This window comes from Vicia villosa, unplaced genomic scaffold (assembly GCF_029867415.1).
Source record: "Vicia villosa cultivar HV-30 ecotype Madison, WI unplaced genomic scaffold, Vvil1.0 ctg.002326F_1_1, whole genome shotgun sequence".
Classification (NCBI taxonomy): Eukaryota; Viridiplantae; Streptophyta; class Magnoliopsida; order Fabales; family Fabaceae; genus Vicia; species Vicia villosa.
Window position 1 is genome coordinate 172,220 of NW_026705896.1, and position 16,663 is coordinate 188,882.

Here is a 16,663-nt window from a genome sequence, read left to right on the forward strand (position 1 = left end):
TTGAGACCGCGTCTTCTTTGTTGGAGGAGGTTGTTTCTGAAACAAGAAGAAGAAAATGGAAACAGAAGCCTGTTACGAGGGAAAAAGAAAGACAAACCGTCACACACTTAATGAGTCATGGGAAAAAGAATTGGTCGTGGGTGATGAGTGTGTGAAAATTGTGAAGGAGAAATAATAACCACCTTCCTTATATGTAGAGAGTTGGTTTGACTAAGTTTTAAGAGAAATTTTATTTATTAAAAAACATAATTAATATAACATTGAAACAAAGGAAATATTCATGCTTAATGGTAAGCATAGCCACGTGGAGGATTAGTAAAAAAAACGGGCAATTAAGGTTTTTAAACAACACCAACTTTTCTTATATGATAGATGTCTCACATCTTTAAAATAATAAAGAGATAACTTTTTTTAACATAACAGAGGAAAAAAACATATTTATTTTGGATAAGAAATAGACTTTGTTTCATTTTATTAAAACAACGTTTAACTTTCAATTTTTATAATTACTTATTATTTTTAATTGAAAGTTTCAACTTCTTTTTTTTCAAATCTCCTATTTAATTTATTTAAAAATATATTATAATAAATAAATTATATAATAAATAAATTATATAATAAATAATTTTTTGACAAAAAAATATGATGAGAATGATTTTTTTTTAAAAATAAGAACTATATTGTCAATTTCTTAAATCATTATTATTCTCTCTTCACTATTTCTCTTCCTTCTCTCTTATATCAAACATTACATCAAATTGATCTCCTCTATTTCTCTCCTCTTTCTCTCTTCTATATTTCTCCTCATATCCAATCAGATCCATAAAAAACCTCTTATTTATAATCAATCGGACCATCATTGATTTAATAAAAAAGGATAACTAGATTATTATGCATAACAAATAACATGAAACCTGGCTCAAAATCCTTTGGATACTAAGGGTGTGTTTGATTTAGAGTTGACGAAGGGGAGGAGAGAAGAGAGAATATATCATATTAAATGTATTTGGTTCAAATTTAAGGAGGGGAGCAAAATCCCTCCAAATCATAGTTTTTGCGTCCCTCAAATCAGAAGGATTTGAAGGAGATGAGAGAATGTGATTTTTTATATTTAAAAAATAATTACATTTACTAAAAACATTCTTAGTTTTATTTTAATATTTCAAAATTATAAATTTTTATGTTATTGTCTCTCTTTTTAATATTTTTTTCTATTGCTTCCATCAATTTATTTTAATTACTCTGAACCTTGAAATTATTTTTATATTTTTATACTTTATGTAAATTATAATCTTGGTATTTTTTGTCTTTTCTTAAAAAAAAATATTTTGTTTTTTAATTATATTATATTACTTTTATATAAAATTTTAAACCAGTCATTTTGTTTTTTTAGTATAAATTATTTTACGTATTTATTTTGTTAGATGGTTCATCACGATTTAAAAGTTATTATTAACACATAGTTTAATTTGAATCAAATCTATTCAATTTTTTAACCGTATGTGCTAAGTTAAAACTTTTTTAATCAATCAACATTAAAAAATTTATGTTTAATTATTTTATGCATATTTTATTATAAAAAAAAGTATTTCCCAATTTTTATACTTTGAATATCATATAACTTATATAAGATCATAAAGATATCATGAGGAATTACCATGCCACCCCCCAAATTATACATGTCACTCCCCATTTTCTTATTCCACTTTTACCCCTGAAGAGATTCAAAGAATTTCTGGACGAAATTTTCGGTACACCCTACCAATTTCCGGTAGTGTATTTGAAATTTCCAGTATACCGGAAATTTCAAATTTCTAGCCAGTATCAGAAATTTCAAATTTATGGGCAGTACCAGAAATTTCATTATAACTGAAATTTCCGGTATGTTTTAATATTAGGTTTTGCTAACGGTTGAGATTTTGCCGACACTTTTGAAAGGTCCTTATTGCACCGACACATATGTGTGGTCTAGAATGCATCACCATTTGTATAAATAAGGGTCTTAGGATTATTGGATAACATATCTCAACAAATGCCTCTTCCTCAGTATTTGATTAATATAGCAGTGTATTTTAATGGCTGCAACCTTGCTGTTGAAACCAAGATTCCAGATGGTCCCGAATCATTTGTCACCTTGAAATTTCAAAATTTCCTGTCATTATAATAGGAACCGGAAATTTCAAAATTTTCGGTAATTATATTGGTAAATAATAATATCGAAAATTGTAAAATTTCCGGTACGAAATATCAGAAATTTTAAATTTCCGGTAGCAAATACCATAAATTTTTAAATTTCCGGTACAATATACCGGAAATTTTACAAAATATACCGTAAATTTTGTTTTTCGCTAAATTTTCGGTACGCCTTCAAAATTTCCGGTATCGTCAAAAAATTTAAAAATTTTGATTCTCCTTGTAAGTTTGTGAATATGTAATAAAAATTGGTTGGACAATTTAGTCTTTTCATAGGCTTGGGGGTGGCATGTATAATTTGGAGGGTGACATGTTAATTCCTCATATATCAAAAGGATAAAGATAGAAACTTTGGGAGGTGGCATCTTATTTCCTAAGATATCATAAGGATAAAGATAGGAATGTAAGTTATTAATAAAATCTCTCTCTTTCCCTTGTGAAGCAAACATATTTTTAATTGAAATCTCTCTCCTCCCCTCTTTTGAATCAATTATATATTATATATATAATGAGAATTTCTTCACCCACCTCCCAACCTTCTTGGCCACCTCCGGTGAATTTACCACAATACCCCTTGTTTCGGAAGTTCATTTCCGAAACAGTACTTTTTTTTCTTGAAAAAGGTGTTTTCGGAAATGAACTTCCGAAAACGTGTTTTTTTTAATATAAAATATTGATTTCGGAGATGCATCTCCGAAATAAAGTCACTTTTCAGAAAATGTGGTGTTTCGGAAGTTCATCTCCGAGCGCACCCCCCTTGGAGGAATTCGGAAATGCACTTCCGAAAATAGGTCTGGACAGAAGAAAATGAACAATTCGCTTTATTTAATCGGGTGAAAATTACAACGATAATATTACATAAAATTAAAGTTACATATTGTTAAACACGGGTAGGTGGGGATGAGAGAGTGGTGGGGAGAAAAAAAGGCTTCCAAATTTCAAAAGGTTTATTTATTATTTTAATAAAAATACGTACAACTGAAAGTAACAAATGACGGAGGAGGTGTAACCGGAGCCGAAACATATGACGGAGGAGGTGGATGTCCGGAGGAAGAAGACCCGGAGGTACGTCCACCGCGAGACAAAGGAGCCAATCAATGTAAGCTATAATTTATCATTATCATCAGGGGACGTCATTACAAAAAATTGGAAAAAAAATCTTATTATTTTTAATCTTGATTTTTTAGAAATGACCTCCCCAGATGATAATCATAAACTATAGCTTACATTGATTGGCTACTTTGTCTCGTGGTGGACGTATCTCCAGTTCTACTTCCTCCAGACATCCACCTCATCCGTCATATGTTCCGACCCCAGTTACCACTTCCAAAAACTAACATGATAAATCCAATACAAATACATTGTGCGATACAATCCGAAATCAGAACAAAACAAAACAAAAACATGTTATTCTGCCCGACGAGCGTTACAAAATACACATCAAACAAAAAAAACACGTTATTATTCCCGACGAGCGAACTCCTCCGAATGAAGATAATTATACCAATCCTCATCCCACTCAGTCTCAGAACCATCAGCGTTGATCACGACTCTCACGCCTGAAGACTCAGCTTGAGCATCCGGGGCCCGGGCCCCCTGGGAACGAGAAGTAGAGCCGGTCGAAACCTTCTTCTTCTCCTTCACCTCCTTCACCTCCTTCACCTCTTTCACCTCTTTCTTTGAAGAATCCTTTCTTCCCTTAGCGCCCTCTCTAGAAGACATGTTCCTGTAAACAATTGAAATCGATTAATATGCGAGACAAAATAAAAAACAAAAAAATTTGAACTTCTGATATATTTCGGAAGTTCATTTCCGAAAACTGGGATGGAGGTGTTTTCGGAAATGAACTTCCGAAACACCCCCTGCGATGCAATTTCCTGCAACTTCCATGGCAGACCCCTAAATCGACCTTCAAACCAAATCAAAATGCTTCTAAACAACCTAAATACTACTAACAACCTAGCCATATATCATTTATGCAATTAAAACCCTAAATAACATGCATTTGAATAATAGATCGAAAAATTTCAAAACTTACAAAGTGTTAGGATTGAGGGCTTTTGAATGTTGTTTAGCAGTGTGATTGGAGCCTTGATGCAGCTTTGGAATTCTGTTTGCACAAATTTTCGCCTCTGCCACTTTTTGTTTTGATTTAGGGTAAATGATTGGGGGAGGGGGAGTGTTTTGATAAATCTGCAGAAATCGCAGTATTTCGGAAGTGAACTTCCGAAATAATTGTTTCGGAAATGAACTTCCGAAGTAAGTCAATTTTTTTAAAAAAACACGCTTTCGGAAATGAACTTCCGAAGCAGGGGTAGTTTTGGTTTTTCGCAGGAGGTGACCACCCATAGGGAGGTGGATAAAGAAATTTTCTATATAATTTACAAAAATCTCTTCCCTTCCCTTCTCTCTATTAAAATTCTTCTCCTTCCCTCCAAGTCCAACTCATTTGAACCAAAGAGACCCTAAAGAATCCCAAAACTGTTGTAATAGGGTTCAACCCCATCCATTTAAATATGACCACAATGCAGTACTATCTTTGAAGATTAACTTAACTTTACTTAGAGTTGTTAAGATAAATACACTGCATATTGATGAATACTAACAAACTGTTACTCGAATTGTACTCTAATGTGATGGACCCCAACCTCTTCTAGTGATGTCCCCCGGAAGAACTACTTTGATTCACTTAAGATAAGATAGAGAGTCATTATTGCCACTGTCTCTGGTTACACTGATTAGTAATCCAATTATTAATCCAACATCACGTGCCGCGCATTATCACCAATGTCCTTCTACTACTGCCCAAACCAAATATTAATCGACTCATTTTGTGTCTATAAAATCAAATCATGTTATATACCACCATATCTTACACACCAATGGAAGATCAGCCTAAGAAGTTCCTTCACATTGCTGTTTTCCCATGGCTTGCTTTTGGTCATATAATTCCATTCTTTCATCTTTCCAAACTCATTGCTCAAAAGGGTCACAAAATTTCATTCGTTTCCACACCTAGAAACGTCAAACGCCTCCCTCAACTTCCTCCTACTTTACAGCCTTTCATCAAATTTGTAGAACTCCCACTTCCACATATAGATCAACTACCCGAAAATGCAGAAGCCGCTATGGACATTCCAACACATATTGTTCCATATCTCAAGAAAGCATTTGATGGTCTTCAACAACCTTTGACGAAATTTTTGGAAACATCCACTCCTGATTGTATCATATATGACTTTGCTCCTTATTGGTTACCACCAATAACATCAAAGCTTGGCGTCTTAAGCATCTATTTCTCAACTTTTACTGCACTGGTTATGTCTTATGGAGCGGCACTCTTACTTCGAGGGGACAATATTCAATCTGGTAGCCATTTTGAACAAAATGAATCTGGTGTTCCCGACATGTTTAGAATGAAAGAAACTCTTTCTGGTGCTGAATTTATTGCTATAAGAAGTTGCATGGAGATTGAGGGTGAATCTTTAAAATCACTTGAAAATATATGCAAGAAAAAAGTGATTCCAATTGGATTATTGCCACCTTCACTAGAATTCAGTGAAGAGAAAACGGATGAAAATTGGGATACAATCCAAAAGTGGTTGGATAAACAGGAAAAACAGTCAGTGGTTTATGTTGCATTTGGAAGTGAAGTGACATTAAGTGATGAAGAGTTTACTGAGATTGCTAAAGGATTGGAATTGTCTAGTTTTCCCTTTCTTTGGATAGTGAAGAACAAAGATAAACATGATTGGGTTGTTGAGAATGACTCAAATAAGAATGGATTGATTTGGAATAAGTGGGCACCACAGTTGAGAATCTTAGCACATGAGTCAATTGGAGGATTCTTGACACATTGTGGTTGGAGTTCAGTGATTGAGAGTCTTCAAGTTGGGTGTCCACTCATTATGTTACCTTTTCAAGATGAACAAGGTGTAAATGCTAGAGTTATGGATGATAAGATGGTGTGAGTAAAGGTAGAGAGAAATGAAGGAAAATTCAATAGGGATTCAGTGGCTAAGGCATTGAGATCAGTGATGATAAAGGAGGAAGGAAAGAGTTATAGAAGTAAAGCTGAAGAGATGATCAAGATAGTTGGAGACAAGGAGTTGAACCAAAAATATTTAGATGAATTTGTTGATTATGTTGAGCTCAATGTCCTTGCCTCTAAGCATTAGCACTTAAGGTTCCTTTGCTCTTTCTTTCTGTCTTAAACATTACCTAGGACAGAATCATAGGCAAAAATGTTTGTTTTATTTTGTTTCATTGTTGTAACTTGTAATGTCATCATGGATGGTGCTGGTAGGCACAAGTGTTTGTTTCATTTCTGTAATGTCATCCTGGATGATGCTGTTTTTCTAATTGATGCATTGAAATAGAAATAGATGTTTGTTACTTTGTTCCATGCTGCCTTTTCAATGTGCAATTTAAGCTTTTTCATTCAGTGCTTTCTACAGATTTAAATCCTTAGAATATCAAGGAAACTAGTCTAGAAACTCAAGGAGTATCTGTATTATCTTAAAATGTAACAGCAGGTGTGACGGTCGGTGATTGCTACCCACACCATCTCGTACCAAGTTTTCCGGTGGCCATGTTGCCGTTAGTTTTTCACAGTAGCTCCGGCGGTCTTCGTTCTCGACGATGATTCTTTTTTTTTGGGTTTGATTTCCTCCTTTTTCGACGTTCTCCTTTCCTCCACGACAGTGGTTTTGGTTTCATTTTGCTGATGTTTGAGAGTTTCGGTTTGGTGTGGTTTTGGGACTTTTTCGGCGCCGATTATTGTTACATTTCAATTTTTCATCCTATTCATTGTTCTTCAATGGTTTTAATACTTGTAGCCTTGACTCTCTGATTATTTGGTTCCAAATCTGTGGAGATTTGCATGTTTCAAGGTTTAACTTGTCTCCCCTGCATTAAAGGATTTTAGGTTGTTTGGTCTGGCGGTGGTGGTTCATGAATTCCAGCCCTCATGAATTCCAGCCCTAATACGAGTTTGCTACCTTTGTGGTCTTAAAATCAACTTCAATCAACTATGATTGATTTCAATCAACTATGATCGATTTCAGACAATTTAGTTAGAAATGACTGTGATTGTTTACTGCAGTTTGTGAGTAACTTGTTGGTTAATGAATACAATACCGTATTGGTGGTCGAGATCACTCGCCGTATTCAAAATTTGAGTTTAAGCTCTAGGGGGTCTTAAAATTCAAATGAAAGTTTTAAATTTTGTTTGAAACGGTTTATTTTTTGCATTAAGCTCCTGTAATGTAAGCTTCGTTATATTCAGAAAAATTACTGCATTACAGTCAAGGAACAATCCTAACTCCTAATTATGGAAAATTTATTCACATTATCTATAATTGACTTGTGGCGATCGGAAAACACGTTTAGTAATCCATTGTAAGGGTCTAAATAGCACTGCCCTTTTCTTGCGCCAAAACCAAATCGCAGCATTATATTGCTCATTGCGAACCTTTCGAGTGGCTGCCTTCCAGTCAAATTTCTCCATCTCATCACGGGCAGCTTTTCCTATGGTTTCTCTCAACTCTTTATCAAACAAAAGAGGCTTCAATCTATTCAAACAATCTTCAAGATCACCTGGATTGTAGAGATAGCCGGTTTTACCTTCTTGGTCTGCCGGGATTATATCGGGAATGCCTCCGGCACGTGCGGCCACCACAGGTAACCCTGAAGACATGGCTTCTAAAACAACGAATCCAAGTGTTTCGGACTCTGAAGGCATGACGAATACATCTCCACTAGCGTATGCTTGAGAGAGTTCTTCGCCTCCTAACATTCCTGTGAATACCACAGGCATTCCTTCAAACAATTTTTCTAGCTCCACCCTGGTAGTTAAGAACTCATAGATATCTATTAGTTAAAAGCAATGAAAGCATTTCGAGATGGATTGTATTATAATAAGTCACCTGTATGGTCCATCTCCAACGAAAGCAATTCGAGCTTCGGGAAGCTTATCCATGACCCTACAAAACCATGTGGTTCGGGTGTCAAAGGCGGGATAAATTCATATGTTAAGAAAATTGCAAGATAAAGTTCTTTACCCTTTTAGAAAATCTAAACTCTTTTCGACTCCAAGCCGTCCAACATGAACTATCAAGGGTTTCTCAGGTTCACCGTTGCTGTAAAAATAAGATGAAAACCAATTATTACCAAAACATGTAAATAACAGGAAAAAACGACTGAAGGTTCAAACCTTAGCCTTAATCGCATTTCATGCGAACGGTATCGAGGATGGAAACTTTCAGAATCAACACCTTTGTTCCAAAGTCGGATCTTGTTAGCTGGATATCAACAAGAGAAACAGATCAGACTCTAAATTTTTCTACACTAACAAAAGGCGTGCTGAGAATTGTGTATATTTAGACTATGTCACCAACTAAGCATAGATAAGATTAAAAAGACTGGATAAAGGGGTTTTATGTTCACCTGCTGTCACTCTTGCCACTTGAAGATCCCTCGCAATGGCAACAGATGGCACCAATGTCAGGTCAGCTGCTCGGTGAAGAAATTCTACATGAAACATCAAAATTTATGTCATGCTCATAAATACGTAGTCCAAATATGAAAAAGTAGTTAAGTTTACATACTTATGACCCACCACATAGGTATCACAAGCCAACTAAAGGTATATCTTGGAATGTACCTGGAGACAATATAAGGTTATCCATAAGCTATTGGAACAACAACCTGTTTAAAAGTAAAATGTTGCGAAAAATGCAAACAGAGAACACACGATACTTGTGTTTAAATAAGACATAAGCAGCACATGATTTAATATAGACCAGATCAGACATCATATTGTCATATTAGAATAATCGTAACCGTAAGAGCTATGCAATCTAAAACGGTGAATACATTTAGAAAAATTGAAATCGGACTGAAACTTACACTGGTACATGGGTATGATAAGACATGACAATTGGAACACACAAAAGTTTAGCAATGATAAGAGCACCAAAAACCTGAAAATAAGGTAGTATCAGACATGCAACATAACAATTTAGTATTCACGCCTACGTTATCGTCATTGACAGCAAAGTTTAATAAATAAGGAGATATAAGAATTACAGACCAAGTACCATTATGCCTGGTGATGATGCATGTATTATGTCAGGCTTAAACCGAGCTACCTCTGAAATTATTCTTGGACTAAGTGCCAAAGAGAGGGGTACATTCTGATACCATGGGAGCGGAAAGCTGAATTTCCGATTTGAGTTTGGGAAATGATAAGTATTAGTGTAGTTGTTCGAAAATACGTGAATAAGCAAACCAAATCTTCTGATTATGGTGATTAAGACTTTAATTTACAATTACAATTAAAGCAATGAGATGATAAAGAGATATGAGTTAAGAAACTTAAACAGAACCTCCAAGATCCTATTACTTTGGCTCCGTAAAATTCCCGAGGCACTCCTTTATGTGTTGTCACAACCATCACCTATATAACAAACAAATAAACACAAGTAGTTAGAATGCAATGTAAAAGAAAAAAATATGATAAATAACCGGAAACTTTGATACAAATCAAGTTGAAAAGTTACCTCATCTCCCATTTCACGAAGGCATTTGATAAAATTCTGAAACCGGTTTTTGTATCCTGAGACATATCTGCAAAATAGACATGTCCAAGAACAGATATTCTGTTAAAAATGAAGATAAGTATCTTTATTCTTGTACACCTTACATGACACATCTTTCAAAGAATGACATATGAGTAGTGCCAATTTCAGTTTGATTTCATTTGGATTGCAATGCATGCAGAAACTAGAAAACTTGGTAGATTAACTACTCAATGGCAAAGGAAGATTAGAATCAAGGAAACACAAACACTATAATACTCCTAGGATCATAGCAGTACTTTACAATTTACTACTTTTATTTATTGAATGAACCTGTATAACAATTTAGACTGTACTATAACAATAATTAAGTAAGCAACACAAGTGACACTTCCAAAGCAAAAATATAAATTACAACCTAGGTTGTTAATCTCGGATAGCGGCACGTTGCGCCGGACCCCCAAAATGCTATAGCGGCATAGCAGATAGCGGGATGACCGCTATTGTGAGCTTTAGAAACCAAGTTAAATACTTAACATGAATACATAAATACTTAAAATAAGTTCCAACAACATACATAATGTCTTTATATTAGTCAAATAAAACGGGAAAATACCAATTTGCCTTGGAAAAAAATTCAAACTTACAATATTGCCCTCATCTTCACAATAGCGGTCTATAAACCGCTATAGCGCTGCTATATCACCACCACGACTTCACAAATAACTGCCGCTATTTCTGCTATTGCGCATAGCGGTTAGCAGCCTAAAAGCGTGGTGCCGAGGTTCCGTACTGCTACGCTATAGCGCTATAACACACTATCAACAACCTAGATTACAACAACAACAACAACAACAACAACAACAACCAAGCCTTATCTCACTAAGTGTGGTCGGCTACAGCCTACATGGATCAACTTTTGCCATAATGTTCTATCCACGATCATGTTTCTATCCAAATCTTTAATCTCGAGATCTTTCTTAGTAACTTATCTTTTAGTCTTTTTAGGTATTCCTCAACCTCTAGTTGTTTGACTTCCCTTCATCTAATCTACTCTTCTTATCACAAAATCTACAATTTTTCTATCTACATGTCTAAACCACCTAAGTCTATTTTTCACCATCTTTTCTACAATAGATGCTACCACAACATTCTAATATTGTCATTGCTAATCTTATCATGTCTAGTCTTATCCAAATCCTACGCAACATCATCATCTCCATTACAATCACTTTCTTTATTCTAATGTTGATTCTTAACTATATAATATATCATAATTACTACAACTACTTATGTTCACCTTCCAAATCAACTATGTGTTTTGATTATATATTCATGTGCATCATTGTAGCATCTTGTCCTATAACTTTAAAATTTGTCATATGATATCTCTATGTGCATTGTGTTTGGTTCTGCTTGTCAAAAACTGATTTTGAAATGATTCTTGCTAAAACAATCAAAACAATAGCACTGATGTTTCAATTTCAACAACAAACATAAATAGCACATTCAATAAAGCATTAGATAATAGAGTTCAAAATGAAGAACAAAGCAAAAACAAAAAAGGGGTCTTACGCAAACGGAGAAGGTTCAACAAAGAGAGCAATTCTCCGAGGCTTTGAACTCCTCATATTTTCAGAGTCAACCAAGCTAGAAGAACCACCCTCTTCCTTATCCTCTTCATCATGAGAACCAACCTCTGTTTTATACATGTTTGTAGCTTCAAGCACCAAACTTTTTCTACCCTTAACAGTTTTTAGCCCTTGAAAATAGCGTAATTGAGTTTTTCTACAAGAAAGAGTAATGGGTTTTGGTCGTAATGGTGAAAAACGTTGAAATGAAAGAGAGGTGATTGAAGGGTGTGAAGAACGTGATGAAGATGAAGGAAGAGAAGGGTTTATAGAGAGAGATGTAGTGTTCATGTTCAGAAGGAAGGAACGGGTTTGAGAATTTGGATAGAATCAATTCGATTAGCGATAGAGAATCCAACGAAGTGGGAAAGGACAGTGCGAATGAATATGGGAGTTTATTGGGGGTGGATTCTTTTGGAATATGCGTTTTTCTCGTTTTTGATTATGTAAATCAATTGTTGCAATTGAATGATAGAAGAAGGATAAATAATCCACGGATGAAAAGAAAAAAAAAATTAATTATCTATAATATAAGAAAGGAAATTGTTGTGGAAAACACCACTATGTCCTTGCCTTCTATATCTGTCATGTGTATAAAATAGGGGTATTTGTTGTCCAAAATTTACTTTTTCCAACCAATGATGTCACTTTGTTCCATTGCAACTACATAATTATTGAATTTTGCCTTTGATTGTTAGGAATAAATAAAAAGCTGATGTCACATAGGTCTTTTTGTTTCCAAACCAACCAATGCAAACCTACTTTTGATGTTTTTTCACGTTTACATCATCACATCACTTTTAATTTTCAAAACCCTTTCTCTTTCTTCCTCCACCAAATTTTTTCTTCTTTCTCTCTCTTCCTCTGTTCTTCTTTTTCACACATATGTACCACCTTCTTTTTCTTCTTCTCTTCTAAAGACAAACACATCTTCATCTATTTTTATAAATGCATCTTCGTTACTTTCACAACTAAGAGAGACAAAAGATAAACACCAAAAATAAGTTGAAAACAGAAAAATAGAAAGATGGAATCAGAATCTACCGGCGGCTGAATGTGATAACGTGGTTTCCGACGAAGGTACGTAAACTATGCATTTCTCAGTTTCTTACCCTTATGTTATTCTTCTCCTTGATGTTGTTGTTAGTTCAATTACTAACATGGTCTTATGTAGGTTAAGAAGGAACAAGATGAAGACAACATTAGGTGGGGTTGATTTGTTGAAACTCATGAAATGTATTTATCTCAAAGTTTAAATTTTTTCTTTGATTGTTTTATTTTTGCAAATTATTAGATTAGGTTTTTTTCTATGATTGTTTTATTAATTAACAAACATATTATCTATTTGTAAATGAAGGTGGAAAATTTGTCTCTAGGATCCAGAAGTTAGCTGCAGGAAAGATATGATTTCAATCTTTATTTTATGTCTGGGTTACAATAAATTTCTCTTTTTGGGTCTATTATTTTTATGAATTCACATATAATACAAATTTGGGAAAAGTATTTTAAAATATGTGTTTGTATATTGAAATCAGAGTGGTATATTGAAACAGGTGTAGTGAATATTTGTAGACAACTATTAGATGTTACTTTCATTTTATCTAATCCTCATGTTTGAGCATAATTGAGCTTTTCTGTCTCGGTGGGTAGAGGGAGCAAAAGGGCAGTTAATATGTTTAAACCCCCAATATTTGGGATTAGGTTTGATGATTTTGTGGGTATCACTAAAACTATGAAGGATTGTCAAAGATAAAGATTTTACTCAAAGATAACATATTTTGTTTTGTATGCAGAAGATTTCCTGTTTGGCTAAAGTATGTACTAGGTGTTTCCTTCAGAACAGACACCGAGTTGTTCAAGATTTAGTGATTTTCAATTTTGAAATTTCATTAATTTAATTCTAATGATTTGTTTGTGATTTTCAATTTTGAAATTTCATTAATTTAATTCTAATGATTTGTTTGGTTGATTATGGATATTTAATTATATTTTATAAAAAGTTTGTTTGGCTATCTACAAAGTTTAATGAGACGTTTCCGTTGGACACTGCAGCAATGTTGGTATCCTCAAAGCATTTAACATGGTATGGATAAAACAAAGGCAGTAGGCAAAATTGTTCTATGCTTTTCAGTATCGAATCAACAAGATATTGCTTCTGCAGCACTTCCAATGAAGGAAGCTGGTGGAGTTGGACTAATTTACGCACATTGCATGAAGACAGACTCGGCGAATGTGATATACTTCCATGTATTAAAAGTATAAATCCAAGAAAGATTTTACAATCAAATTATTCAATATTTCATTGGTTTCCATTTTTTTCCATTTGATTTTGTTAAACTAACCGATATAACATTTCAGTATATCATTTTACCATCACCTTATTCAATTTTTCTTTCATGAAATTGCATCCAATATTGAATTGTTCTTTGGATGCAGATATAATATTGAAACGAAGAAAGAACATGTCTTTCAAAGCTTTCTACATGAAGAACTATCATGGTTCCGCAAAGCTCAGCTTCTATATGCCGTATGAATACGAAACCTGTCACAAATTTATAACTGATAGTGTTTACATTTGTAATTCATAGTGTTTACATATTGTTTCTACATAGAAATGAAAATTTGTCGCATTTGTCTCCTAACTTTTTCTTCGATGTTGCAGCTAAACAATTTTATACTGAACAACATCCCATAAAATGGACACAAAATGGCATTTCAACAATTTGTTGGATTTAATGACATTGGATTCTATAAAGAGGATACTTTTGTTGCAGCAGGTAAGTAACATTTTATGGATACAACAGCAGTTACCTTTTCACTTTAATATATAAATGTTGGTGTAGTATCATCCTGATGTAGTGCAGATTTGACAACTTATGTCGGCATTGTTAGCTGGAGTTACGGTTTTGAAGTGCGGGGCCTTTGAATTGTGCAGTGGGCTGTTGGTTGTGAGATGTTTGGTAAGAATACAGGGTTGGGTTCATGGTTTTGCTATTGGTTTGAGCTGAATTGTATGTGATGGCATTTGGTTTGTGATTCTTGAATTTTGGCTTATGCAGGTAACATGTTCGGTGTGTGACTGTTAGCTGCATTTATTTTGAGAAACTTCATAGCATGCTTTGGACTAAAAATGTTGACGGCTGAATCGATTCTTTTGTATTGGATGCAGGCTTATGATTGGGTTGCAGGTAGTTGAACCCAAGTTGGTGCGGAAATGCCAGGAATTGGTGGAAAATGTGTATGTATGGACTTAGTCATGGAGTAAAAGGAGGCTTTCCCTTAGTTTTTGCTTATTGGTGAACTACCTGAATAGGTTCTTATCGGCTTATCAATTACCAGTAAAATAGAATATTAATAAGTTTGTTTCAGATGATTTACATGGTTTTTGTATGATAATATTTCTGAAACATTTGATCAAAGAGGTTGAGTTATCAGATTAGGTGGATTTTTCGAGTTCAGAGTTTGCATTCAGTATAAATAGAGCTTAATAATATTTTGTGGGTAGGATATAAATATGTCATTGATTATTTAGATGTGTTGGTCTGGTGTAGGAATATAACAATAAAGTGTATTTTTCAACCATTTAATTTCATTGAATTATTTAGAACATAAATTGATAAATGTGATATCAAACATTTAATGAAATTGATATCAAATTTAATTTTCTACGCTCACCTCATTTATCTATCAATTTTATATTGCTTTCTTGTTGTGAGATACATTAAGATATATGAATTTGTTTAGATGTCATATTGATAAATAGTATTTCATAATCTTTTTATTTACTTAATTTTACTAAATTATAAGCTTAGATTCAATAAAGAAAAATAATATTAAAATATAATTTTATCTCATATAAAAATACTAACTTTTTTTATTAATTCTTATCTTTTAAATTTCATCTGTAAAAAAATCAATATTAAAATGTTATTACGGGCAAAAACAAGAACGCATATTTTTTATTTTTATCATTTGTGTTCGTATCATAAACGGTGATTTACTTCTATTTAATTTAGTAGTTAATTTTGAAAAATTAATTTTAATTTATGTTCATACCATTGTTTTGTTTCAACAGAAAAACAAACTTTAAGTAGGTTTAACAAATCAAACAATTTCAGTCTTTTTATCATTAGTGATCTTCACTTGATTAATTTCTTTTCTATTTATTTTATTAATAAAAAATAATTTATAACATATGTAAATATAATTTGTGTTAATTAACATTGGAATAATAATATACCACTCTCACCAAGATAAAAATTTAATTAAATAGGTTATCAAAAAAATCTTAATTTTAAATGAATCTGTAATTTTTCACATATATAATTTTAATTATATATATAATTAAAATCATATTAAATACGGTATTATTACAAACTAAAAACATGTTTTTTATACCATTTAATTTAAATTAAATACACTTTCATATTATTTTACTAATAATCTTTATATTTTCTTGCTAACTTAAAGTGTAACAGCAATATTTTGTAATAAAAGTGATATAAATAGTATTAAAACTATCTTGTATGTTTTAAAACTAACTAAATAGTATCGTAAACAATAAATTTTTTTAAACATTAGTATTATTTTTGTAATATTTGTTTATGTTAACACTTATTTTAATTTGAATATGTTTTTTATTTTTCTCTCTCTATTGTGTTTTAAAATTATTTATATTTATTTTATTGAATGGGTATAGATAAAATAATTGATTTTTCTCTCTCAAATATGTTGTATAATTGATTTTAATTATATTTAATTATTATATATTTATAAATATTTATAAATATTTTAGTCCATATTCTTTAACAAAGAATATTTATAAATTTAAAAATTTAAAAAAATAACATATGACAGATATATAATTACAAATACTATAACATATATTTTCTTGAGCCAATTTTTATATAGATAAAAAATGTATTGTTAATTCAAATGTTTTTATAAATGATGGTATTTTTATAAATGAGAACAAGTTTCTTATTGAATAAATCTTTTTAATATATAATTAATATTTTTATACGGGAAAAATTTAAATGTATGGTATTCTAACATCTATTATTGATTTAAATATTTTTATATAGAAAAAAAATGATATTTATGATCTTAATATTTTTTTATTCAAAAATTGTATATGGAAATTTTTTTATTATTAATCTAAATATTTTTATACAAAAATTTACTATTGATCCATATATTTTTGTAAATGATACTTAAACAAAAATAATATTTGTATATGGGAAAATATTTATTATTGAA

The 16,663-nt window shown here is 32.4% G+C and overlaps 1 protein-coding gene, 1 long non-coding RNA gene and 1 pseudogene across 5 annotated transcripts; 2 read left to right on the forward strand and 1 right to left on the reverse strand.

Annotated features, from left to right (window-relative positions):
- The first annotated feature begins 4,901 nt into the window (after positions 1–4,901).
- Positions 4,902–6,600, forward strand: LOC131638533 (putative UDP-rhamnose:rhamnosyltransferase 1; annotated as a pseudogene).
- A 798-nt stretch (positions 6,601–7,398) lies between these two features.
- Positions 7,399–11,865, reverse strand: LOC131638532 (sulfoquinovosyl transferase SQD2-like). The gene is made up of 11 exons (XM_058909091.1): positions 11,349–11,865; positions 9,756–9,822; positions 9,582–9,652; positions 9,294–9,411; positions 9,103–9,176; positions 8,802–8,857; positions 8,641–8,724; positions 8,408–8,495; positions 8,256–8,333; positions 8,121–8,177; positions 7,399–8,039 (listed from the first exon to the last, which is right to left on the reverse strand). Exons 1-11 carry the CDS (start codon positions 11,693–11,695, stop codon positions 7,544–7,546), a joined length of 1,536 nt encoding a protein of 511 aa, XP_058765074.1. The 5' UTR covers positions 11,696–11,865; the 3' UTR covers positions 7,399–7,543.
- A 350-nt stretch (positions 11,866–12,215) lies between these two features.
- Positions 12,216–14,965, forward strand: LOC131638529 (uncharacterized). 4 transcript variants are annotated; one of them, XR_009294705.1, is made up of 7 exons: positions 12,216–12,484; positions 12,579–12,610; positions 13,457–13,660; positions 13,841–13,931; positions 14,067–14,181; positions 14,269–14,463; positions 14,574–14,965. It is a non-coding gene; the product is annotated as an uncharacterized LOC131638529 (long non-coding RNA). The 4 variants fall into 4 exon arrangements; XR_009294704.1 differs by having other exon boundaries at positions 12,762–13,660; positions 14,067–14,463; XR_009294702.1 differs by having other exon boundaries at positions 14,067–14,463.
- Positions 14,966–16,663: the final 1,698 nt, after the last annotated feature.